Genomic DNA, 24,992 nt, shown 5'->3' with positions numbered 1-24,992 from the left:
GTATCCCCAAGCAAATGCTGGAAAGTTCCTATTCATAGCCCACAGCCGATTTCTTCCACTTCTGTACCCAGTTTCATTCACCAACATTCATTTCATATTCATTACCTCCTCAACTGAGGTTTGTGTCGGGAAGGGCATCCGGTCATAAAATATGGTGTAAAATATAATCTCACTTCATCCCCGACATCGTATTGGGCTGCAGGACTAAGGGGACGATATGCATTGCATTAATAGTAACAGTAAATATGTACCTGTCAAAGTGCTTCTTCCTTTAAAAAAAAAAAAACACCCCGGCCCACAGGGCTCGGCAGGTCATCAAAACTCGGCAGTGAAAAGGTTAAGGTTCGCTTAAGAATCAAGTTAACAATTCACAAATAAGAAAGAACTATAAAGGAACTGCTATGCAGGACTTTGTTACAGTTTACAAATAATGTTTCATACATGATCATCTCAGATGATATTCTTTCTAGAGGAATAGTCATAAAACTTTTGAAAGAGCAACTATTTTCTATGATGATAACAATAAATTGGAATTGTATGTTTTAGCATACTACACACCGATTAATATAGAAGGACAACAGGTCCGAGAGAGATCCTGGACATGAATCACCAAAGCAATACCCAAGTTTCCCTTAACAGGAAGACAACAAAAGGAAACTACTGCACAGGATTGTTGACAATTATCAAATACATTTCATACATCACAATCTCAGATAATATTCACTGTAGATTTCACCAATACAAGGGAATTACAACACAGGATTAGTTACAATTAAAAAAAAAAAAAAAAGGAGTTCCATACATAATCATCTCAGATGATTTTCTTCCTAGGGAAATAGACATGAAAATACTTTTGAAAGAGCATCTATCCTTTTTCTACGATGATCATAATATTTGGCCACAATTACAAATCAAACACCTCCAGGGCGTTTATTTTAAAAACCTAATAAACCAAGTGAAAGAGAAAGGGGAGGGAAAAGAGGAGGATCAAAACAAGAACAAGTAAGGAAGAGGAAAAAAAGGAACTCCGACTGCGTGATACTGGAGAAAGCTCATCCGCCAATTAGTGTCCGAATTATGAAAGCTTGAGAAAATTCTGTTGGCGATGTTTACCCTCAGTCCACATCAATAATTTGCAGAAGGTAGAGAATGATTTTGATAAGTAGAAAGTAGTAAGAATTTAGGCGCGAAACAAGGTCTTTGAAAATCAAGAGTGTATTAACACCCAACACGCCAAAATGGCTGAGTTAAAGTTTTCCAACAATTTGTTTGTGAAGTGTTTTGGCTCACCCAAGTCTGACGATGTTAACTTTTCCAGCTGGACAGGAATGGAAACCGCATCGCATGGTGAGAGGTCATTGACCCCTCCACACACACTTTACACAAGGTGATGCCAGTCTGCTTAAGACGGGCGAGGCAGTCCAATATATTCACGCCCGGAAGCGAAGACCAGTCTATTCTAGAAGGTTTAAGTGACGTGGCAGCTGAGGTAGTTAGTGTAAAGCAGACACAGGACGACAGTCAGTATGTTGAGAGTTGCCGGAGCAGAAAAACGGGTGAGCACAAAGTAAGGTTAATCCAATGATACGTAGAGGCATAGATGACAAAAGCAGATAATAATAATAGTAGAAAGCATGTAGTCCAGTAGAAATGTAGATGTTGCAGCGTATATGGAGACGTAGATGCGACGATATTTCCAGAAGCTCGTAGAAACATAGATCGAGGGGTTATCGCAGGAGCACGTTACATATATACAGTACATGTTTCATAACATAACCTCACAAACATTGCGATCATTCGACTACATAAAAAATACTAATACCAAATGGATGTATACACTTCATAGCCATACGTTTCAAGTAATAGTAATAATTCAAGCTCGATACTTGCATTATTCACCCACGGGTGAGAGAATATTGTTTACATGTTATATCTGTTTATCACACTTGCGTCTGCATCAATATAAGAGTAAATAAAACTGATTATATTTATAGTATATGTAGGCCTAAAAGTAATGTGTTCACCATTTATTGTTTTCTTTATTTTTTTAAGTTTAGAAATACTGCCTTCCAACGAAGGTAGCCAATAAGACTCTACAATCATAAAATTGTTAAAAGAACAGTGTAGAATTCATAAACGCACAATTTGTTGTTCTTTATACCCAGAATTCACTGCATGAAATGGGAGGCTATCTCATATTGGATCCCCTCTTCCCCTCCTCCTTCACTGTTTGCGGCTATAAAAGCAGAAAATAAGGGGGTCTAATACGCAAGGAAATACAGTATTCTAAAATGTTTGGCACTGGGCGAGTTGGCCATGCGGTTAGGGGCGCAAAGCTGTGAGCTTGCATCCAGGAGATCATGGGTTCGAGCCCCCCTGTCGGCAGCCCTGAAGATGGTTTTTCGTGGTTTCCCATTTACACACCAGACAAATGCTGGGGCTGTACCTTAATTAAGGCCACAGCTGTTTCGTTCCCACTCCTAGGCCTTTCCTATCTCATCATCACCTGGAGACCTATGTGGGTCGGAGTGACGTAAAGCAAATTGTAAAAATAAAGAAAAAAGTTTGGCTAGGTCATTCTCTCTTTTACATAGTGTACAGACTCTTAAAGTAGTGAAATTATTTTTCTGTGGAGCAGACTTTGTATGGCAAGTTCAGCATTTCAGGTTTGAAAATCCATTCATCGTCCTTTGTTATATTTCTCACCTCAGCCCTTCTACTTTTCGTCCAGTAAGAGAAACCACTTGTTTAATTTTTTTTTCTAACTCTTTTAATTGTTTGCTCTGTGAAAATATCCTCAGTGTCGGTATCATACAGTAATTTGTTTGATGTGAACTTTGGGAAGTTCTAAAATTATAATTGAAGAACATATAACAGGGAAAGCAACATGCAGGACTATTCTTTAGGTATGAAAAACTTTATTAATTTCAGGATTTAATAGAATGCAAAATATATTAACTTTAATTTCCTTTTTTGAAGATAATTACAGCATAGGGTATAATGTTTGTTTCAGGTATGACACTGTAAAGGGCTCAGATTGGCTTGGTGATCAGGATGCCATTCACTACATGACAAGAGAGGCACCCAAGGCTGTTGTAGAGCTAGAAAACTATGGTGAGTGCTGTTTTATCCATTATTTCTTCCTACCCCCATACTTTTTTTGACTTAATTTGAATACTGTATACAGTGAAACTTCGATTCTCTTTTTTAGAAGGGACTATAGAAAAATACATACAGGTAGATCTTGTTATACATGATAGTTATGTTCTGCGGAATTGCTGCGTATACGGAAGTCGCGTAAATCAAGTCATTTTATATGTAAAATATAGGGTTAGGTTTCCGTTTACTCACATATTAAGTTTAAATTAGCAGAGATTCTTCATATTTTTACAAAAATGAACCATTATGTTTCTGAAACGCATTTTAATTCAAAATTTACACACTTAAAAATTTAACACTAAAACACACAATAATAAACTAAAATCATTTCATTAAGTCCATCTGCATACCCTAAATAGGTTCTGGATCATCTACATTGGAAGAATCTGATAATGCTTTCCGTCGTGGATTTTCCCTTGTTCAGATCCTTTGTAGCCTAAGTGTTCTCGCTAGACGCTTGACATTCAATTGAAGTGCCACATTCCGTTGCAAAGAAATGTTTAAACCTCCTGTGGGTGGGGGACGCAGATGAAGAATACACCCCTGGTATCTCCTGCCTGTTGTAAGAGGTGACTGAAAGGGGCCCCAGGGGCTCTCAACTTGGGAGCGTGGGTCGGTGACCAAGGGGCCCTTAGCTGTTTCCTGGCATTGCTTCCGCTTACTTGTACCAGGTTCCTCACTTTCATATATCCTGTCCGACCTCCCTTGGTCAACTCTTGTTCTTTTCCGACCCTGACGGTATTAGAGTATTTGAGGCCTAAGGAGTCTTTCATTTTCATGCCCTTCGTGGCTTTTGTTTTTCTTTGGTACTTCATTTTTCGAAGCGTCGGATCCCTTCTTTTTCCTTTTTTCCTCTCTCTACGCCTTGTGGGTGGGGGACGCAAACGTAGACTACACCTACGGTATCCTCTGCCTGTTGTAAGAGGCGACTAAAAGGTGCGACCAAGGGATGATGATATTAGAACCATGAGTTTACTTGTGATTCGTACCATTACTGCGGAACATCATGGCTCAACGTTACTTGCGACTGGTACCACCTTGCGAGGGTCTACGGTATATAGCAGCAGTACCATTCTGTGCTGAACTTTATGGGTTTGAGTGTTGCTTGTGAAAGAGATCATCATGTGTATTCCACTGGTCCGTTCCACTGTGTTCAGTATGGTCTGTTACCTATGGGTAGTACCACTATATGTGCAACACCATGGGTCTATGTTGCCTGCGGTTAGTACTACTATGTGAGAAACCCCACGGGTTTGGCTCGCCCCCCCGTGATTAGTACCACTATTTGAGGAAAACTAATGGTCTGGATTGCTAGAGAGTAGTATTATTATATGAGGAACACCATGGGATTGTGTTGCTTGTGGGCGTTACCATAACGTGTGATGCACCGTGGTTCTGCATCGTCTTAGAACCACTATGTGAGTGACCCCATGAGTATACGTGGTCTGTGACTGTTTCTACCAAGTGAGGAACACCACGGGAATACTGGCGCCGGTGATTAGTACACCTAGGCTAGGAGCACCAGGGGCCTGTGTCACTTGTGAGTCGTGCCCTTATGTGCGAAACGCCATGGGTTTGTGCTACCTGCGAGTGGTACCACCATGTGAAAAACACCATGAGTCTACGTTACCTGTGATTAGTACCACTGTAGGAGGAGCACCATGGTTCTGTTTTACTAGTGATTAGTGCCATTGTGAGGGGCCGGTGGCCTGGATTTTTGACCTCTTTAGATAATAAGCATCATCCCAGTAATTAAGACATTGTGAATTAGATCCACTGGTTGTTTTTGTTTCACGATCATTTTCTCATCACCATTAGATTTAGATTCTACTCAGTGGATACATTTTGAAGTTTTAATTTTGTTACACCTTGTACTATTAGGGGCCGATGACCCAGCTGTTAGGCCCCTTTAAACAACAAACATCATCATCAGAAATGTTTAATTGTTGACTGTGTAGTCTTCTTTGCCAGTTGATTATACAGCTCCTTGTAACATTTAAGACAATGTACAAGTTTTTTCTTCACCTATTGCACTCCTTACTTCTTCAGGATCATGTTCCTCAAAAATTGCCATTGCATCATCGGTCATTCTGAAGGCCATGGCCATTTTCTTCGTTGTCAACTTTCTAATAGGCTGAACTTCCTCGACTTCCGTTTCTTCTTTATTGCTAGTCTCACTCAAAATAATCAAATCTTCGTTTCTCAGATCTTGAGAATGAGAATTTAGGTCACATACATTCTCTTCGTTGCCATCAGTGAATCCAATCTGCCGTGCCATGTCCGCAATTTCTCTTGTTGCACTGATGACGTCATTGATCACTTCATTGTCTAGCACCGACACAGCATCGGGCCATAGTTTCCACCATATACCATTCATACATTCAGGAGGAATGTCAGTCCTTGCGTCTCTAATATCAATCACCATCTTAATGTTAAACTGCCGTAAGAAAATCTTGATGGTAAGTATGTCATTCGGATAACATTCATCTTCTTCTTCTTTTATGACCACATAGGATCACTTTAGTCAGTCCGTCGTTCAGGTCTCTTTGAAGGGATTGTTCGGGCTTTGCGGTCCTCCCAGTACTTCTTCAGACGCTCCGATCTTTGTGCCCTTTCCTCAGTTGAAAATGTGCGTGTTGTTTTGTTTTGTGTAAGGGTAAAGCGGAGGTTTGTATTCTTGAGTTTTGTATTCAGTTTTATCTTATTTGTGGTGTCTTCTGTTGTAAGGCCTATTTCCTTTAGATCCTCTCTTACTTCTCTGATCCATTTACATCCTGTTGTGGTATTCTTTGAGATTGTGTTGTACTAGTTGTTTCAGAAGTCTCGAGTCCTGCATCCTCATGATATGTCCAAAGAATCCCAGTCTCCTCTTACGCATAGTATCTGTAATGGGTTCTAGCTCTTTGTACATGACTTTGTTAGGTATTAACCACCACTGTCCATCTTTCTGGTATTTTTTGTTGATGCAGGTTCTTCCAATCCTCCTTTCAATTTTCTGAAGTCTGTCAGTCTTTGATTGTTTATTCAGGTAAAAGAGTGTTTCTGCTGCGTATGTAGCTTCTGGTTTTATAACTGTGTTGTAGTGTTTTATTTTTGTATTTATTGATAGACATTTCTTTTTGTAGATATCCCATGTTAATTTTTGTGCTTTAGCTAATCTATTTGTTCTTACTTGGATTGAGATTTTTTCATTTAAGTTATGTGTTATTACTTCTCCAAGATATTTAAACTGAGTTACCATTTTGATTTTAATACCATTTATGGTGACTTCTTTTAGCTGTGTTGGTTTTTGGGGCATAATTTCTGTTTTTTCAAATGATATTTTGAGGCCAATTTTATTTGCAATGTTTTGAAGTTCTGATATCTGGGTTTTTGCTTCGTTTATCTATAAGATTGGAAAAAGTTTTATGCAGATAGTATGCCTTGGTTCATGGGAAGTAGAATAGATATTTTCGGTGGCAGAAATAGGAGTTCAATGTTTTTATTTGAATCAATATTGGAAAGTGGTAGGCTGGGAACATTAACTAGGAGAAGAATTTTGAAAGATTTTTTTCTCTCTCTTGCAGTAGGTGTTCAATTCTGTATTCAGTTCTTTAACAAAATAGTCACTGAAAATAGCAGAAGTCATCCAACCTTTTTTATTCCATCCCCATTGAACTCCCAGCCTGCTCTTGTCACAACCTTTTAATGCTGTAGGATTTTGAGAGTGGTAGATCATAAGGGTTTTAATTTGCAATCTCCTGCAGCATTTCCTCCAAAAAGAAGTGTGCATCGGTCCTTAGCAGCCTTAAATCCTGGTGCTGTTTTTTCTTCCAATAGACATTTGGTCACTCTAGTCTCACCTAAGTTAGTAGAAGATTGAGCAGCTTTTCGAATTGATTCCGCATTGTCATGGATAGTTTTCACAGTGGATTCACTAAGTCCCAAAGCACGCTGAATCTCAACAAAACGCTCAGCTTTCTCATAGAGATCCAAAACTTCTAACTTTGTTTCTAACAAATACGACTTTCTAACACATTTCTTTCCTTCGACAGGCACACTATCTTTCCTTTTACCCAGTATTTGAAATACGAAAGCTGTCAAGTGCAACTTTACAGCTCTACTGACCGGAGCTGATGATTCACACCTCTATAAACACGACAGAAAATGTGTGTAAAGATGAGCTTGCCCCATTTAACCTTGGCGCGGGATGCATTGTACATTAGAGTTCAGCATGTATTACAGCTTCCACATACTGATAAAAGATGGCAGCACTAGACTTAAAACAACCAAAATTGCGTATGTGCAAAATCGCGGATAACGAATCTACCTATAACGGGGTTTACCTGTACAATACAGGAAAATAGAAAATCTGGGAACGAATTGAAACCATCAACAATTTGGCTAAATATCGATATCTTGCAACTTGAAAATAGCTGCAATGAGTATGGTATGAAAATTAGCCTTTTGAAGACTAAATTGATGTCAGTAGGTAGGAAATCTGAGAGAATTGAAAGTCCGATTGGTGATACAAAGCTGCACCAGGTGGATAATTTCAAGTATTTAGGATGTGTGTTCTCCCAGGATGGAAATGTAGTAAGTGAGATTGAATCAAGGTGCAGTGAGCTCGTAGTTGCGATCAACAGTATTCTGTAAGAATGAAGTCAGCTCCCGGACAAAATTATCTTTACATCAGTCTGTTTTCAGACCGACTTTGCTTTACGGGAGCGAAAGCTGATTGGACTCGGGATATCTTATTCATAAGTTAGAAGTAACAGACATGAAAGTAGCGAGAATGATTGCTGGTACAAACAGGTGGGAACAATGGCAGGAGGGTACTCAGAATTAGGAGATAAAGGCTAAGTTAGGAATGAACTCGATGGATGAAGCTGTATGCATAAACCAGCTTCGGTGGTGGGGTCATGTGAGGTGAATGGAGGAGGATAGGTTACCTAGGAGAATAATCGACTCGGTTATGGAGGGGTGAGAGAGTAGAGGACCAAAACGACGATGGTTAGATTCATATAAGACTTATAGAACTAAATGAGGCCACAGCACTAGTTGCAAATAGAGGATTGTGGCAACTTTTAGTAAATTCAGAGGCTTGCAGACTGAACGCTGAAAGGCATGACGTTCTATAATGGTGATATATGTATCGATATACAGTGTGTACGATTATAATCATAAAAGCTCCTCAAACAAAACAAAACCCTGTGGTGCTACAGCCCCGATGGGCCTTGGCTGCTAAGAGACTGCTGGTCAGCCTGAAGGCCTGCAGATTACGAGGTGATGCAGGGTCAGTATGACCAATCCTCTTAGCTGTTACTCTTGGCTCTCTAGACTGTGATCGCCATCTCACTGTCGAATAGCTCCTCAATTGTAATTATGTAGGCTGAGTGGACATTGAATCAGCCCTCTTATGCAGGTAAAAATGCTCGACCTGGGTGGGAATTGGACCTGGGGCCTCTGGGTGAGAGGAAGTTAGACCATGGAGTTGGCTACAAAAACTCCTACCTATGCAAATTACAAGACTTGCAAATCTCTATACTTATAAGTCAGTTTTACCAGGGAAACTATGTCACTTTCTCATGAAAACTTCTTTCAGGTCAGCAACATTGATCAGCCAAGCTCATCAAAAAATATGCTACTAAATCATGCTAAGCCAAGCAACAATCGATCATAAGTAGTTACTTAGTTCTCTAATCTAATAAAATAAAGCACATCCGATACAAAATTGTTCAACATAACAAAATTCCTGTTTTTAACTTCTCATGTATTTTGCTCACTGGTATATGTAGTAAGTTCCTGTAATTTTGTACCACGTAAATTAAGCCTGCTCAACTTTAAAAGGTTATGTTGTATTGGAGAACATGGTTTTGAATGCAAGTATTGATTCTGAAAAGTTCTCGAATACATTATATTAGATTCTGCCAATCGCTAATCACAAGCAAATTGGAAAAAAATCATCAAAACTCAAGAAATTTTGTTTGATTCGTGACCTTGGGCTCAGCTGGAAAGCATGTGGAGATACTAGATACACACTTTTTAAATGTTAGGCTGTACATGTAAAACATTTGTGTTTCCTACAAGAACATATTAACTTAAAACCATGAACATAAACATCCTCGTCTTATATTCGGGCCAAAACTGTGATAGGCTATTTCAAGACCTCCCATTACTTTAAATCATACTTACTTGCCTATAAATCTCCCTTACCTACAGTATAACTCACCTCCGTAAGTTTAGATTGTTATTGGAGGAAAAAAATCGGAAAGAAAGGAAACTGGAAAAAGATAGCAAAATAATCTTTCAGATCACTAAGTGAAATATTTCAGTTAATGCTAAAACACATGCTTCTGCACCACCTGTGCATTGGTCTTGGCTACTCTCTCCCATTACAGTGAATTTCTCAATGCCCTTCCAGCATCCAAACTCCGCGTCCCTAACGGTGACGTGTAGTCGTAGTGAGTAATTAGATGGTGTTCAGTACACAAGCAGGAGTGAAAATGAGTCAACTTTTATGGCATACCTCAAGTTAAATGTGTTAGAATATGCTTCAGAACGTGGAGTGGCAAGTCATAAATACGAAGTGCAGCTGTGTATGATTCTTTATTGGCATAACCAAAGAGACAAATTATTGGGAGCAGAAAGAAATGTCCTGTAGTTCCGTCTCCAGTATGAAGAAAAGTGAATAAGAAAGTGTGGACATAGAAGTTCTGGAATGGATTAGAGAAACAAGAGACAACTACAACACTGTAAATCATGAAATGATGTGGTTTAAAGCACATGAAATTGTGGTGTTGCGAGGAAAGATTTTAAAGCAATTAGAGGTTGGTCAGAATGTTTTATGCAACAAAATGGACTAAGTCTGTGGAGAAGGACACCACTGTGCCAATGACTTTTCATCATATTATACTGACAGAATGTATGAATTTCATCACTTTGCTGGAAGACTTCAGCCATTACAATGCTTGAGTAGCCTTGAACTCTTGTGTGGCACTGCGGCGCGGACACGGCCTTTAGTTACGTGGCTAGTCAGCTGTGGCAAGGTGAGGAAATGAACCCAGTGTCTCGGGTCTACACCGCACATTAGGTCGTTGCCTAACCCACCTCATAGTAAATGGAGTCTCCACAAAGTGTCGTGCTGCAAAGAGTGTCTGTGAGCTGGCGGTCTAAAGGTGAGTAGCCACGATGTTCTCAAGAGAGGAACACCATAGTTACATGAAGATTTAATGTGCTCACAGACATACAGTGCTGCAGTGTCATCAGGGTTTGGTATTACCTTACAGAACCGTGGCACAGTGGGTAAAAGCTAATAAGTGGCCAATATGACTTGGCTGGGGCTGGCTGGTGCAGAGATGCCAACTATTACGATTCAATCGTAATAATTATGAATTACCCATTATAATTACACCTTTACGAATCACACACCACAAATTATGATTTTTGTTGATTTTTAAATCTAAGTGTATGAAGTTTTCAAAAGGTTACACAAGGAATGCCATTACAGCTTGAATTCTCAGAATATTATTTTCAGATTTCTCAGTAATCATTTATACCCCTTTTCTGTCCCTCGTTTAAGAATATTTAGAGTTTTCACACGCCGAACGCAGTGTGTGCTTCCACTACTGGAAAAATGGGCACCTGTGAAGTGGTCTATTTTGCGGAATTGTTGTCTTTGTTCTTCACATGATCAGACTTCCATGCAAGTATGCAAGGTCTTTTGTCTTTGTTTAGGTGCCAAATTGGTGACAAACTCTGTTTCATTGTGAATATTTTGTGCATAACTGTTGAACTATTGCGATTTTGGTTTTGTTATGAAATGCAAAAGGTTTGAAATAATGAAGCGATTTCATGTATAGAAAGATACGTGTGATGACGTTACCGTGACTAGTGATGCTAGTAATAAACCGAAAATAGTTCAAAAATTTAGAGAGGAATACTCGAAATAATGGCCTTTTTTTACTGCATTCCTCAAAATTTACATGTGTTTTCTAGTGTGTGTAGCTGCGATTTTTCAGATGCGCATGAGGAAGAACAAAACTGAATTCCGTGCTAATATGAACACCGAACTGTTAAGTGCTCTGTTAGTGCAAAGGATGCATATATCAAAAGAAAAGCATGTTACCAGTGTTCGTTCAGCAAACAAGAACTACAACGTGCTAAGGGAGAAACTACAGTACTCAACAAAAGAAATCATCCTTCAACCTCCACTCAGATATGTACTGCAGATCACCTGTTACTTTCTCAGGTAAGAATCATACATTCTTTATATGCCAGTCTTTGAATATGTTACATCTGGTTGAATTGTATGTTGTTCATTAATTTTTTAATGATATGTAAGTTAGTAAGATCTTGGAAAAAAAAAATTAACCGGGCGAGTTGGCCGTGTGGTTAGTCGCGCGGCTGTGAGCTTGCATCTGGGAGATAGTGGGTTTAAATCCCACTGTCGGCAGCCCTGAAGATGGTTTTCTGTGGTTTCCCATTTTCACACCAGGCAAATGCTGGGGCTGTACCATAATTAAGGCCACGGCCGCTTCCTTCCCACTTACAGGCCTTCCCTATCCCATCGTTGTTATAAGACCTATCTGTGTCGGTGCGACGTAAAGCAACTAGCAAAAGAAAAAATCTAAGGCCGCCGCGCCTCACCCCGTGCCCTAACGGCTGCATTACGAATTGCCTTTCTTGAAAGTTGGCATCTTTGCTGGTGTCAGGTGAAGAGGACATGCAGGTTGTTAGCACATTGCTGACAATGGATACTAACTAGACGATTCATGAGTAGGCCCCAGAACACTGGAACAACACCCAAGATGGGGCTTCAAATCCTGAAGGACCACTTGTACACAAGAAAAATTGCACTGCGATGGGTTCCACACCATCAGACAGAATTGCAGAAATGGCTTTGATATGATGCTAAGCAAACCCACTTTGAGCACCTATACCACGAAGGGGAGGCTTTCGAATGCAGTATCACTACACTGGACAAGACATGGGCCCCAATCATATGAGCTAAAACTAAGATTCCAATTGAACGAGTGGCACCATTGCAGATCCCTATGACGAATAGCACTTAGCCACAACTCCAGCAATGCAAAGGTGGTGATGATTCTGGTGTACAACTGAGATGGCGTTATCCTAATACACACTATCTCAAGGACAGCGAATGCGGAGTTTTACTGCTCACTTTTGGAATATAACCTACGATCAGCATTGCAAAAGGGACAAGGACAGTCTCCATGTCTTCATGTAGCCGGGCTTTATAGTTCGCTAAGCTGAATGGCTCAGACGGTTGAGGCACTGGCCTTCCGACCCCAACTTGGCATGTTCGATCCTGGCTCAGTCCGTTGATATCTGAAGGTGCTTAAATATATCATCCTCTTTTCTATAGATTTATTGGCACATAAAAATACTCCTGTGGGACAAAATTCCAACACCTTTGCATCTCCAAAAACCGTAAAAAAAAAGTAGTTAGTGGGATGTAAAAACAATAACATTATTATTTGAATAGTTCAGACGGTAGATTGCTGGGCTACTGAGTCCAACTTGGCAGGTTTGATCCTGGCTCAGTCCGGTGGTATTTAGAGGTGCACAAATATGTCAGCCTCATGTCTGTAGATTTACTGGCATGTTAAAGAACTCCTGCGGGACAAAATACGTGCACTTCAGAGTCTCTGAAAACTGTAAAAGTAGTTAGTGGGACGTAAAATAATAATAATAATAATAATAATAATTATTATTATTATTATTATTATTATTCACGAGGAACACACATAGCTTTATTTATGATTTCATTTGTGGAGAATCCAGGATGCTTTCATCTGTTCATTGAAGATCCTCTTCCTTCCACTTGGTACCTGCTCTTTTTGGTACTTCATTCTCTGGAATAATTTCCCATTTGTCAATTTTCTTTATATATTTCGATTCAAAATTTCTTCAGGTTGAATTTGTGCGTTCTTTATGTCCGCTTTTGTTTGTTGTGTCCAAGGGAAATTTTTGAGTTTATAAACTCTTTAAAGAATTTGGTGGGTTCGTCTGGTTTCTGGAAGCCTCTTTAACATTATTTATTATTATTATTATTATTATTATTATTATTATTATTATTATTATTATTATTATTATTATTATTATTTACCATCTTAATGTATATAACACACATCCGACTCATTGGCTGAATGGTCAGCGTTGAGGCCTTCAGCTCAGAGGGTCGGGGATTTCAATTGCCTCTTAATTCTTCTGGTCCGGGGACTGGGTGTTTGTGTTTGCCCCTACACTTTCTTCTTCATATTCAGACCTCACACTACACTACCAACCGCCACAGAAACACGCAATAGTGATTGCATCCTTCCATATAGGGTTGGTGTCAGGAAGGGCATATGGCCGTAAAACAGGGCCAAATTCACATGTGCGACACAGTTCGCACCCACGACCCACAGCTGTGGAAGAAAGAGTAGAAAAATGAGGAAAAAAAAGAATGAATATAACACACATTATTTAACATAATGTATGATAGTGTAACAAAAAATAAGACAGTAGATCCAGTTTCTTCACAAAAATTCCAGTGTCCCAGTTCCACGAGAGCCTAGTCATTTCTGTTAGGAAACTTAACTTCAGGGTGCTGTATATTACAGTTACCATTTAGAGAAAATTAAAGGTTGTTCTGACCTCAAATAACTGGTGTTGATGAGGCGAGAGCCCATGTGTGAAGATTGTAGTTTGTGGAACTTTTCATTATCTTTTTATGTTTCCATGTTTGTTTTTTTTTTTTGTTTTTTTTTTTTTTTTGTTTTTTTGCTAGTTGCTTTATGTCGCACCGACACAGATAGGTCTTACGGCGACGATGGGATGGGAAATGTCTAGGAGTTGGAAGGAAGCGGCCGTGGCCTTAATTAAGGTGCAGCCCCAGCATTTGCCTGGTGTGAAAATGGGAAACCACGGAAAACCATCTTCAGGGCTGCCGACAGTGGGGTTCGAACCTACTATCTCCCAAATACTGGATACTGGCCGCACTTAAGCGACTGCAGCTATCGAGCTTGGTGTTTCCACGTTTGTTCTAGTCTAATTTTCCTGTTGTTCACATGGTCCACACTAGCCAGTCATTTTCTTTATCTTTTTGTGTGTTCATATCCTCCTTCCTAGGGCTCGGGAAACATTGCAGGCCCGAAGGTCAACCAGCTTACCACTCTGCTCCGCCCCATTTCCGGCGACATTGCCATGCTCTTCCACCGTACTTTCAGTTGCCTATTTTATCTTGATCAGAGAATGTGCAGTTGTTTGACAGCATTGATCTTGTAAAGTTTGTTTTCTACCATGTGTAAGTCTAACAGTGATAATGAAGATGTTCTTGTACACCACTGCTGGGAATGCCAGGTAAACGACTTGGGAAGAACTACTTCAAGAAACAGTATAAAGGTATTATTACTCATGTGTACAGATATTTCTAAATTTTGGCTGATAATCCAGGCATTTTATGCTAAATTCTGTAAATTTCAAGTAAGATCATGAACTGATTGGAGATGCATATGGACTTGGTAAAACTACTGTTCAGAACATTAAAAGGGCTATAGACAATGCTGAAGAAAATATGCTGCAGAAGCACTTTAAAAGAGAGAAGAAAATGACCAGATGAGATACTTAGTTACTGTGTCTGGGACACACATTAAAACCTTCCTCTCCAGAACTCTGCAGTTCTTATCCCTCGGTCTGTGGCAAGCATAAAATCTTCCTGGGTACAGGAGTCATTTCTCTCTTGACATATGAGTAGGTGTTGTGGAGTCTGGATATCTCCACAGTCACATCTTGGATCTTCCGCATAACCCTATTTCACAAGATTACTACGGCACTTGGATACACCTGTTCTCATCCGGTTTAATGACCTGCAGGTGATATAGGACAAATGGTTTCCATTACTCAATTCTTCTTTAGGAGTAAACCCCTCTGGCAGTACTTGTTTCCAGCAGTACAAATATTTCAATCAATATCTTTATCAGAGCGATATACATCGAACTTCTGGTTTGGTAGAGCGGGGTACTGCCCTCTTCATAAAGCTCTTCCTGGATCTTAGGCGAGGTGTGGTTACCTTGTGGTTATACATTGGATGTCTGGGATCTGACTTAATCTTGTGTGTCTCTTTCTCAGCTGCCACCTTACGTTGAATAGCTGGAGGCGCAATATCAGCGAGAGGGCAGATCTGCTGCACTGGAGTAGGTCTTAAACACACAGTGACAATACGGGTAGACTCGTTGAGAGCTGTATCAACCGGCTTGGTATGGGCAGATGCTTCCCATACTGATGATCCATACTCTCCTGCAGCAAAGCACAGTCCCAGAGCAGTTGAACGCAGAACATGAGAGTTTACTCCCCATGTTGAACCAGTCAACTTCCACAGTATACTACAGTATTCCTTGAACTGATCTTGCATTTCAGCTCTCTACAGTGTTTCTTGAAGCTCAGGGAGCGATCAAGCTTGATTCCTAAATACCGAGGCATATCACAATTCTCAAGTGCACTCCTTTCCAGACAACATTCAGCTTTCGTCGGGCCTCTATTGCGAAGATGAAATGCGTAGACTTGTGTCTTTCCTGGATTAGGTTTCAGGTGATTTTGTGTGTAATAATTATCTAATCTCTCAAGAGCACTGGTCAGTATTCTTTCCACCTCTTCAAAGCTCCTACCCTGTGCAGCAGTAGCAGTGTCATCAGCATAGATGAAGCACCTTGCCTCTAGATATTCTGGCTGATCATTTGTATAGATGTTAAATAGTAATGGTGATAACACACAGCCTTGAGGTAATCCGTTTTTCTGATTCCTCCATCGACTTTTTTCCTTGAAGTGTGACATAGAATCTTCTGTTCTGAAGCATTACTCATGACATTTGTTAGTTTCATATCCTTAGTGGTGTTGTATAGCTTGGCAGTGAGCTTCCTATGGTTCACTGTATCGTATGCTGCATTGAGATCTATGAAGGCAACACCAGTGATCAGTTTATTCTCATATCCATCCTCCATATGCTGCATTAGGTTCAAAACTTAGCTGCAACAGGATTTCCCTGGTCTAAATCCCGCTTGATCTTGAATTAGTTGGTCATCTATGAACGATGCATATCTCTCAAGGACCAACCTTTCAAAAGCCTTGTATAGGTGGCACAAGAGAGAGACAGGCCGGAAATTCTTTGCATCTGTTGGTGCTTTGCCCGGCTCTAGCAGCACGACGTGAGCTTTCCTCCGCAGCTTTGTTAACTGGAGATTCTCGACGCATCTATTCATCATATTTACCAGTCATTGAATTGTCTCTGGACCAAAGTTCTTAATTTGTTCTGTCCTGATGTCATCTGGACTTACGGCTTTGTTGACCTTCAGAAGTTTGATGGTATGTTCTAATTCTGCTGATGTGAATGGATGACCAAGGAAATTTTCATCTGCAGTATATTTCGTTTCACATGCTCAGTTTTCTTGGTGGTTTTCCCATTACAGAGCAACTGGTGAGCTACTTGGTTTGGTGTATTTTTCTTGAGATCCTCTAGTGGACTCTTAGAATCGTTGCTCAAGTTCTTGATCAGCTTCCATGATCTTCTACTGTTCTGGGCCATGTCAAGGTCTGCAAGTAGGTTCGTCCATCTTTCCTTACTTCCATCGGCGATGCTCTTCAAGAGTTCTTCACCTGTCTGAATGGTGTCGTCCGCAAAAGGATCTTTCTTGTGCTTCTCCTGGTAGTCTTTTAACAGACCCTTGGAATCAGCCTTGAGACCAGCAATGAACTGGTTATGACAACCTCAGGGAATATGTTTACGGGAGATCTTCTTGACAAGTTCCACAAAGTCTTCATAATGACTTGGCCCTGTTTGTAAATTGGTCAATGCCTCATCCAGCTCAGCAGAAAAGGTCTCCCAGTTTGCCTTTTTAAAATTGAAAAAGCCGTATATGGCTTTGAAAGGAACTTCCTCATTGCTGACCACTCATAACTGAACAAGTGATTGGACTATGTTGAGTCTTAGGGATGGACTCCTCTACCATTTTGGTAACATGTTTAGTTAGTTGTTCGCTTATAAATATGTTCACAATTAAGTATTTATTTATTTTCCACCTAGTCGATACAATGATTGCTTAAGGCAATTTTTAATGGTCAAAAGTGGTACATGTTTCGTATATTATCAACATCTTCAGCCACATAACACTGTTTAGATGAAAAATATATAAAATTGACAAAGTAATGCTTTAGAGGAAGTGTCCTTAAAATTAACATAAGATTGACAAGATTAAAACAAACAAATAACTCAAGAGAAAATATATAAATTATTTCTACAATAGAAAGCAGTCGTCAAGGAAACACTTGTACAATATTCCATAGAGAAATTGTCCTAATAAATATTCTTTTCTTAATAATTCATGAAAAAAGATCAATTTATAAATTAAAAATTATACAGTTTATAAGTAATTATCGAAATGAAGAAATCCTGATATCACAGTGCGGCTCTTATTATTAACGTTGATGAAAATATAACTAATTCCTAGTTGTCAAATCTTATTAAGCCTGCTTTCCTTTGGAACAGTAACTCCTGTCATTCTTTCACAGTTTTGCGCCGGGTGTAATATTGATGATGCGTTCTTCCTTGCTCTTGCACCTGAGGAGGTGGAGGAGCGGGGGATATAGGTGTGTCAAGAATTTCCTTGCTGTCACCTATAGCTTCAACTGAGGAGGAATAAGTTGTAGGGCTATCTGTAGGTGGAGAAATTCCAATTCTTTTTTCTTGATCCTTCTCAAGCATTTTCAAATATACTAGAATTTGATAATATAATGGATTCTTATATTCTACAGCCTCATTAAGGTTATCATTTTTCTTTACAAGTTGGTCTAGATCAGGGATGGCGAACCTATGCCACAACGCGTGTCACTCGTAAAGGTCCGCAATAAGGACGCTTTAAAGAAGTCGAAAATTAAACTTTGAGGTACCGGTATGTGCACGAAAAACGCAAGGGTGGAAAATCCCTTGGTAACTAGTGAGTAAACAAGTCACTTGTAGCATTCCCGGGCAACTAGAATTTTCAGAATTATCTAGTAAATATTTGCAATCTTTGGGGAGGCTCCTTCAGTGTGCCAGAAGAGATAATTTTGATAAAGAAGAAGTGCGTAAATCTGTCTTGATGTAAATATTCTATATATTTGTTTCCGAACAGGCAACATGAAACTTAATCGTTCCTTGTTCTTGAAAAATCCGGTCACTATCTTCGTTAAGTTTTTTCGGCACCGAAAACATGTTTACGAGGTCCATGTACAAAACCACCAGAAAACGATATTCAATTTCACAAAACATGATTTCGGTGGCACGCCACATGACCATATTAACATTTTACGCCTTGTACTGTACACTATACATATCTCGAGCATCGCATAATCATAGTATTCACGTGTAAGAAATAAATATCGAAAATCTAAATTCTAGTTCCATTACGACGTGCAATATGGCAACACTGATAGGTCCGGAAGTCTAGTGAGATAAGTGTCAGATCCGGTACTCTTTCTTTCTTCACTTGGCATGGAACATACGTTATCCGGCCGGCGTGCCCTTTACTCATACACACACCTCAGTCAGTGAAGTCGTGTGTTCACTGCACAAAATTTGATGTTATCACTTATTGGACCCCCCTTACTTTTTTGGCTGTTTAAACCTTTCAAATGCCATGGAAAAAACGATTTCCGAAATGTATCCAACAAGGTGCATTTACAATGTTCAAATAATGCACAAACATAACCTCACGCAACGAAAGAAAAAAAATCGCACAATTCAAAGACGAGAATAAATTATGCCGGTTCCCCTGTACAAATGCATTATCTTTTTGGATTTCTGTACTGTCTGCATTTTTAGAAGCTTTGTACTGGCATGGAATGTGCCCGACGCCCTTAAAACATTGTAGCTTATCGAACTTTCCTATGACGAGGCGATAAAGTATCTCGCGCCCATGTGCATTGCAACGCACTACTGTGACCCCCATCCCTTACCCTTGTATGATTTACTGGCTGGCAATTTCTCCTTTAAAACAATAAGACCGTTTAGGCTCGCATTAAAATAAAGCAATGCAGTTTTACCGGCAATGACAATATTGTTCGGTGCTTACGAATTTATTATATGAGCCACGTTTTTTCGTCAACTGTCGGCATCGCCAGTGTTTGCGGATTCTGTTTTCCCGCACACTGCCTGTTGCGTGATATTACGGCGTTCCTTAAAAGGTTGAATGCAAAAGAATTCCAATTTCATTCAACTTAGCAATCATGAAGCGCACTGTAGACCCACCAAAGTGAGAGTAAGTGTCGAAAGTTACCCCTCCACGTTGCGATTGTTCAACGCAATCGATTGAACGATTGATCGCAAGATACAAAAATTCATTTTCCACTAAATATGTTTCCAATGTTCGAAAAGGTACAAATTGACTGTTTTAATGGCTGAGTAGTGGGCAAGTACTCAAGAGGTTTGTCGAGCTCTTGAACGATTCGATTGGGGAATTGGGAAAGTCTTGAATCTCAATATGTTCCGGAACGCGCGTTCTATTATGAAGCGGAGTGGATAAATTTTGAGTTGAAATTACTCTGTAACATACTATTGTTTTAAAATGTAAGGGCAGTTTCAAATTAAGTCTGAATTTCGGTAACGGGGCCGACATTGTACTTCGAATTACGAATTATCCGTATTTCGAATTAAACAATTGAAATAACATGCAAAACTGTTTCTCACGTTTCCGGGAACGGGAGCTTCTTCGAATTAGGCGGGATTTTGAATTAACAGATTTCGAATTATCGAGGTTCTACTGTAATACATTTTAAAAACACTAACATAGTTAAATATCAAGAAGAAACATTCTTAGAGATGCGAACTATACATGTTGCTTACAATTACAGGTATGTTTAAAGTTATCATAGGAATGTCCAACATCTGGGCAATTTGCACACGTTTTCATATGTGGATTAGCATCCAGTTTCTAAATAAACTTCAATTTTTCATCATTTGTAAACTGTCTAGCTTTCTTCTTCTCCATAACTGAATGTCCTGCAAACCTTTTGTGCAAGTACAGTAGGCCTAATTTATGTATGTTGTTAACAATTTACTTACGAGCATAAAATTAAGCACCACCATGTACGTACAGTAGGCCTAATTTATGTACATTGTTAAATTAATTTTCAAACATAAAATTAAGCACCAACATGTCACACGAACTACTATTGTGCGATCCATACAAACACACGCTCACATCAAAGACTGGTTTGAGACTGACGCTTCCTGCTGCTATAGGCTGACATGCTAGGGCCGTGAAATTAAGTTCTCTACAAAGTCCTTAACCAGGCCAGTTGTTGCTAGTACATTGGAACGTGGCCGGGGACTCTAATTTAAATTTATGGTGGGAGTTACGAACGTACTAAAGAGTGACATAAATACGTAAATGTGCTGTCCAGGTTTCTTTAGCGTGTATTTAATAGGATATGGACTGGGACTTTGGAATAATGACGTAATAACCAGGGAAACACACTAGAGAGGGACGTCTTCACCAGTTTAGACTATTTCAATACCAATGGATGCAAAAATAATGGAAATTGGAGCAGAATGTCATGTTCCTCTTTTATATTGTGTTCAGTTCGCTGAGTGTTTTAATTTTTTTTTTGACTCTGTTTCAACAGTTATATATAAAATTTTAGTCATTGATATTTTCTTTTATTTTGCTCTATTCTTAACTGAATTGAAATTGACTTATAGGTGGGCCAGCGTAAGGTTGCACATGACAGCTGCGCAAAATGTTGGTCACACTGCAATGGCGCACAAAGTGATGTTGCCACCATAACAGCTGATTGCATGACATGTGAGATTTTAGAAACATGGGAGAAATGCTTTTAATGTCATCACGATGATACACAATACAAATGAAATTGGCTGACAGCAATCGCACTTTCAACACACCGATTAAGTTTACAGTAAAATAAATCATCACACAAAGTGATAAGAGATAAATCTACTACGTAGTTCTTATTATCACGACGTTAGAAAATACAGAAGAAATCAGACAGGAATCTCACTTTAAATACAACAATATACACCGGTGCTAACACAAAAGATTTTTAGTAAAATCTATTAAACTTACAAAAATTCAGAAACGTTATTCTTCTTACCTTACATTGGTAGAGGCTCTATATCCTCCAGATCATTGCCATCACTACTGTAGTCGTCGTCCAGGCAGACCATCAACTCCTGACAGTCACTGGTGATGCCATCTATTGCCATTGCCGAGTTAATGTTTCGACATGGATAACTTGCTTGCTCAACGAAGCTGCATCCACTAGAGCAATACCCTCCCGGAACAGTCTTTCCACTTCAATACTTGTGAAGGACTTTTTTGTGTGGACGTATTGTTTCCCTTCACTCCATACCCACTCAATAGGGTTGAAGTGACAGTGATACAGCGGCAGCCTAACAACCTCGTGTCCTTGTTCCTTCGCTGCCTCTTTGACGACATACGTTGGTGAAACCAGTTTGCTTTGTTTCACCAGTGCATATAAGGCTAATTTAGTCATACCCATATGCACTGGGATATTTCTTGCCTGCAGCCATTCCACTAACAGTTTTTACGAGAGCTGAGAGAAGGGGGTCGTGTTCATTATTACGTAGTGGTAAGGTGCATTGTCCATAACAATGACAGAAGGGCCTTTGAGCTTTTGCAGGAGCTTTTTAAACTATAGTGAAACTCTGTTAAGAAGTTTTCCAAGGGACTGAAAAAAAAAAAAAAAAAAAAAAAAAAACTTCTTAAGCAGGAAACTTCTTAAAAGGGGTAATGCCCAAAAACTTATTCTGTACTTTGAAATACATGTGAAACAAACAGCCAACGGATTTCCTTGTTTGTGAACAAAACCGAAATAGGCCGATATATAAGAGCTGCTAACAGAAAGCCACAATATAAAAATTCGATTATTATGACAATATTTTTAGAGATAAAGTAAAATAATTGAACATACCGTATTAAAATATATTTGATAAGAGAAGGGAACATATTAAGTTGTATAAAAACGTTGCAAGGTTTGCTTATTTTAGCAGGCAGAACCATTTCATTCCACGCTTTCCTTTCCTCCGCACTTACAGTCTCTGCTTCACAACAAATTGTTTTGTAAACGATGTCGGCTTGATTTTTAAAGCGGTCCAGCCACCTGTTCGACGCGGTAAAAGGTACCCTTAATTTGCATGCGGCTCGCTCCTGCACAATAGTCCCACTGAAAGGTATGTTTAAACTTCGCTGCTGTTTAAACCACATTAGCAGAGCTTGTTCTATTTCATCGTACTTTTCAGATTAAACTTCCTTACAATTTGCTGAAGTATTCCTTGCAAAAGCAGAGATCTCTTCTTTCTTCGCTATAATACCGTTCAAAGTAGACGGCGGCATCCCCAGCTCCTTTGCCAAGGCAACACGGGAAAGTGTAGATAACTCCACTTTCCTTATAATCTCCACTTTGTCTTTTATTGTTAGTGCCTTTCGCTTGATATCTTTCCTCTGAGTTCCGCTCATTTTCACTTAAAAAGTTTGTACGTTGATATTATAAGTACAACTAACTTCACCGACTCCTATAATTACGACTTTACACTGTGCTTGGCAATCCGTAGCTTAGGTTTACAAGACGCAAAGACAAGACGTGTACTATAGTTTGTTAGCATGTGCTTTCTATATTCCTCACACCCCTGACACCTGCTTCAAGGATAACGGCAGCAAATGGGAAATCTAGCAACTTATTCTTAGAGATCTTAGAACCTAGGCCTAAATCGCCCCTGCATTCCTACTGGTTGTCACGGCAACGGGCGTAGTTTCTGGCTGTTTCACAAGTACCGCATGGCCAAGCCAGTATTGAGTTTATTTTCCCGCTTCAAACCACTTCATGCTATAGGTAATGAAGAAAAGAAACACAGGTTCGAAGTTGCAGAAATGAGTGCATGGAAAAGTATCTGGGGTATTACGTGGGAGTGATAAAGGCACAGTAGCAACGCTAGCATATCTAAACGTAAACAGTTTCTTTCCCCGCGAGAATTTTATTTCATGTCTCCTCATCCTTGTGCTACGTTCTAATAATGCGATGTAATAATTAAGAATCACACGATAATACAATGTTTAGCTCGTATAAAGGTAAAATTAAAAATAACTTTCAATTTTATGCCAACACGTGGTATTGCAATGCGTCTGTGTGCCTCCCACCAACACCCAGTTGGCTATCAACATTTGTTCAACTTCGTAAACGATCGGGATCTTTCGGCCGGCTGTGGCGGCATGTGTATCAGCTGGCTGTTGGCAAGTCGGCTGCTTCCTGCATAGAGTCGGGAAGTTGTTTTTATTCACCTCACTAATAATGGACACAGAAAATATTATCAGTTTAGTTCAAAAACGTAATTTCCTCTACGGCAAGACCCATAAGTATTATTGCAACAACAACGTAAGAAAGAATGCCTGGAAGGAAATAAGCAAGGGAATGAAAAATCAAACAGGTTAGAATATTCAATTTTGTGGTAGATTAACAGTAATGTTGTGGACAAATACACTTTACAGTTTTTAATTAATGTTTAGGCCACCTCGATTAATAACTTCACCCTGTCGCGGCCCGCAAATTACTGCATTAAAGTTTTATCAAACCATCCATTGCGTGCTTTAGGTTTCCCACGTAGAATCCCGTTCGATTCTATTCCGCTAGATGGAACGGTGGAGTGAAAATTTCGACTGATGGGTTCGATTCGATTCCACAAGGTGAGAGTGAGCATCTGGTGTCCGTGTTGTCATTAGCGTGACGTCCTATGGCCTTGGCAGGCCCGCACATGTTCCGTGACACCAGACACATACCGCGAGCGCGCGAACAGTCTAACACAGGGTGCAACTTGCGCGGAGACTGGAGGATTCTAATCATGCGCTGCTTTGAGCGGACGTTTTCTATCTCAAGGGGCTCTAAAATCTGAACTGTTTAACCGGGAAATATATTTACAACGGAACACTTTAAACGGGAAAAATATACATATATCTTAACGCAACTGATCAAGGGACCAAGAATATCACACTTCTTAGGCGTGAAAACTTCTTATGCGGGAACTTCTTAATCGAGTTTCACTGTATTCTAAAAAGCAAACATGGTCCATACATTCGTGATAATCACAGTTTGTTTTTGTTATCGATTGGAACACAAGACGACCACCTTCCACAAAATCACTGGATGAACCTGCGTGTGCTGTTATTAATCTGGCACCCCCTCCCAGTCGGTTGATTACCGGGGTCCTTAGGATTGTCATCAGGCCAAGATTTAGTAAGGTGCTCCCCGGCATTCACCCACATCTCATCCAACCAAATTACCTTGTGGAGATCCTTACTGACAAGTTTATTCAGTAAAATACTGCTAGCCATCACGATGTGTGACTTTTCAAGCAGCACTTTTCTTCCGCTCAGTTTTTTATGTCTGAAACGTATAGCTCGCAGAACCAATTTTAAGGAGATTTTACCCCCGGGAAGAAAGATTTTCCTGCCTAAGGGAGACTAGCAATTTTGCCACGATAGGGTTTTCCTTCTTGTTGTAATACTTGTACACTTATCCCCATATTGCATCAGCCTCGAAAGAATCAAGTCCTGTTACTGGAGATGGCTTAATTCATTTCTTTCTTGGAGTGCTAAGAAACAAGTCACCACTATCAGCCCTGCCCAGTCCCTTTTTCCTTCAGTTGCTGGAGGAGAACACCTATCTGAATAACAGTACGCTTTGAAATTCCTAATGTTTGACTTGTACATTCCACAACTTGATCTGCAGGAACAGAGGGATGGCCATGCAAGCATACGAATTCCCTCTCCCTCTCGTAAAACTCGCGA

The 24,992-nt window shown here is 39.7% G+C and overlaps 1 protein-coding gene across 1 annotated transcript in view; it reads left to right on the top strand.

The window, feature by feature from the left end:
* LOC136877268 (succinate dehydrogenase [ubiquinone] flavoprotein subunit, mitochondrial) overlaps positions 1-24,992 on the top strand; it is a 133,638-nt gene that overhangs the window by 40,350 nt on the left and 68,296 nt on the right. Inside the window, exon 4 of the mRNA XM_067151177.2 lies at positions 3,014-3,114. Coding sequence (XP_067007278.1) covers positions 3,014-3,114 — 101 coding nt within the window. The remainder of the gene's footprint in view (positions 1-3,013; positions 3,115-24,992) is intronic.

The sequence above is a fragment of the Anabrus simplex genome, chromosome 7 (assembly GCF_040414725.1).
Source record: "Anabrus simplex isolate iqAnaSimp1 chromosome 7, ASM4041472v1, whole genome shotgun sequence".
Classification (NCBI taxonomy): Eukaryota; Metazoa; Arthropoda; class Insecta; order Orthoptera; family Tettigoniidae; genus Anabrus; species Anabrus simplex.
The sequence above is the reverse complement of the archived record's forward strand: the minus strand, read 5'-3'. Positions and strand labels throughout refer to the sequence as shown.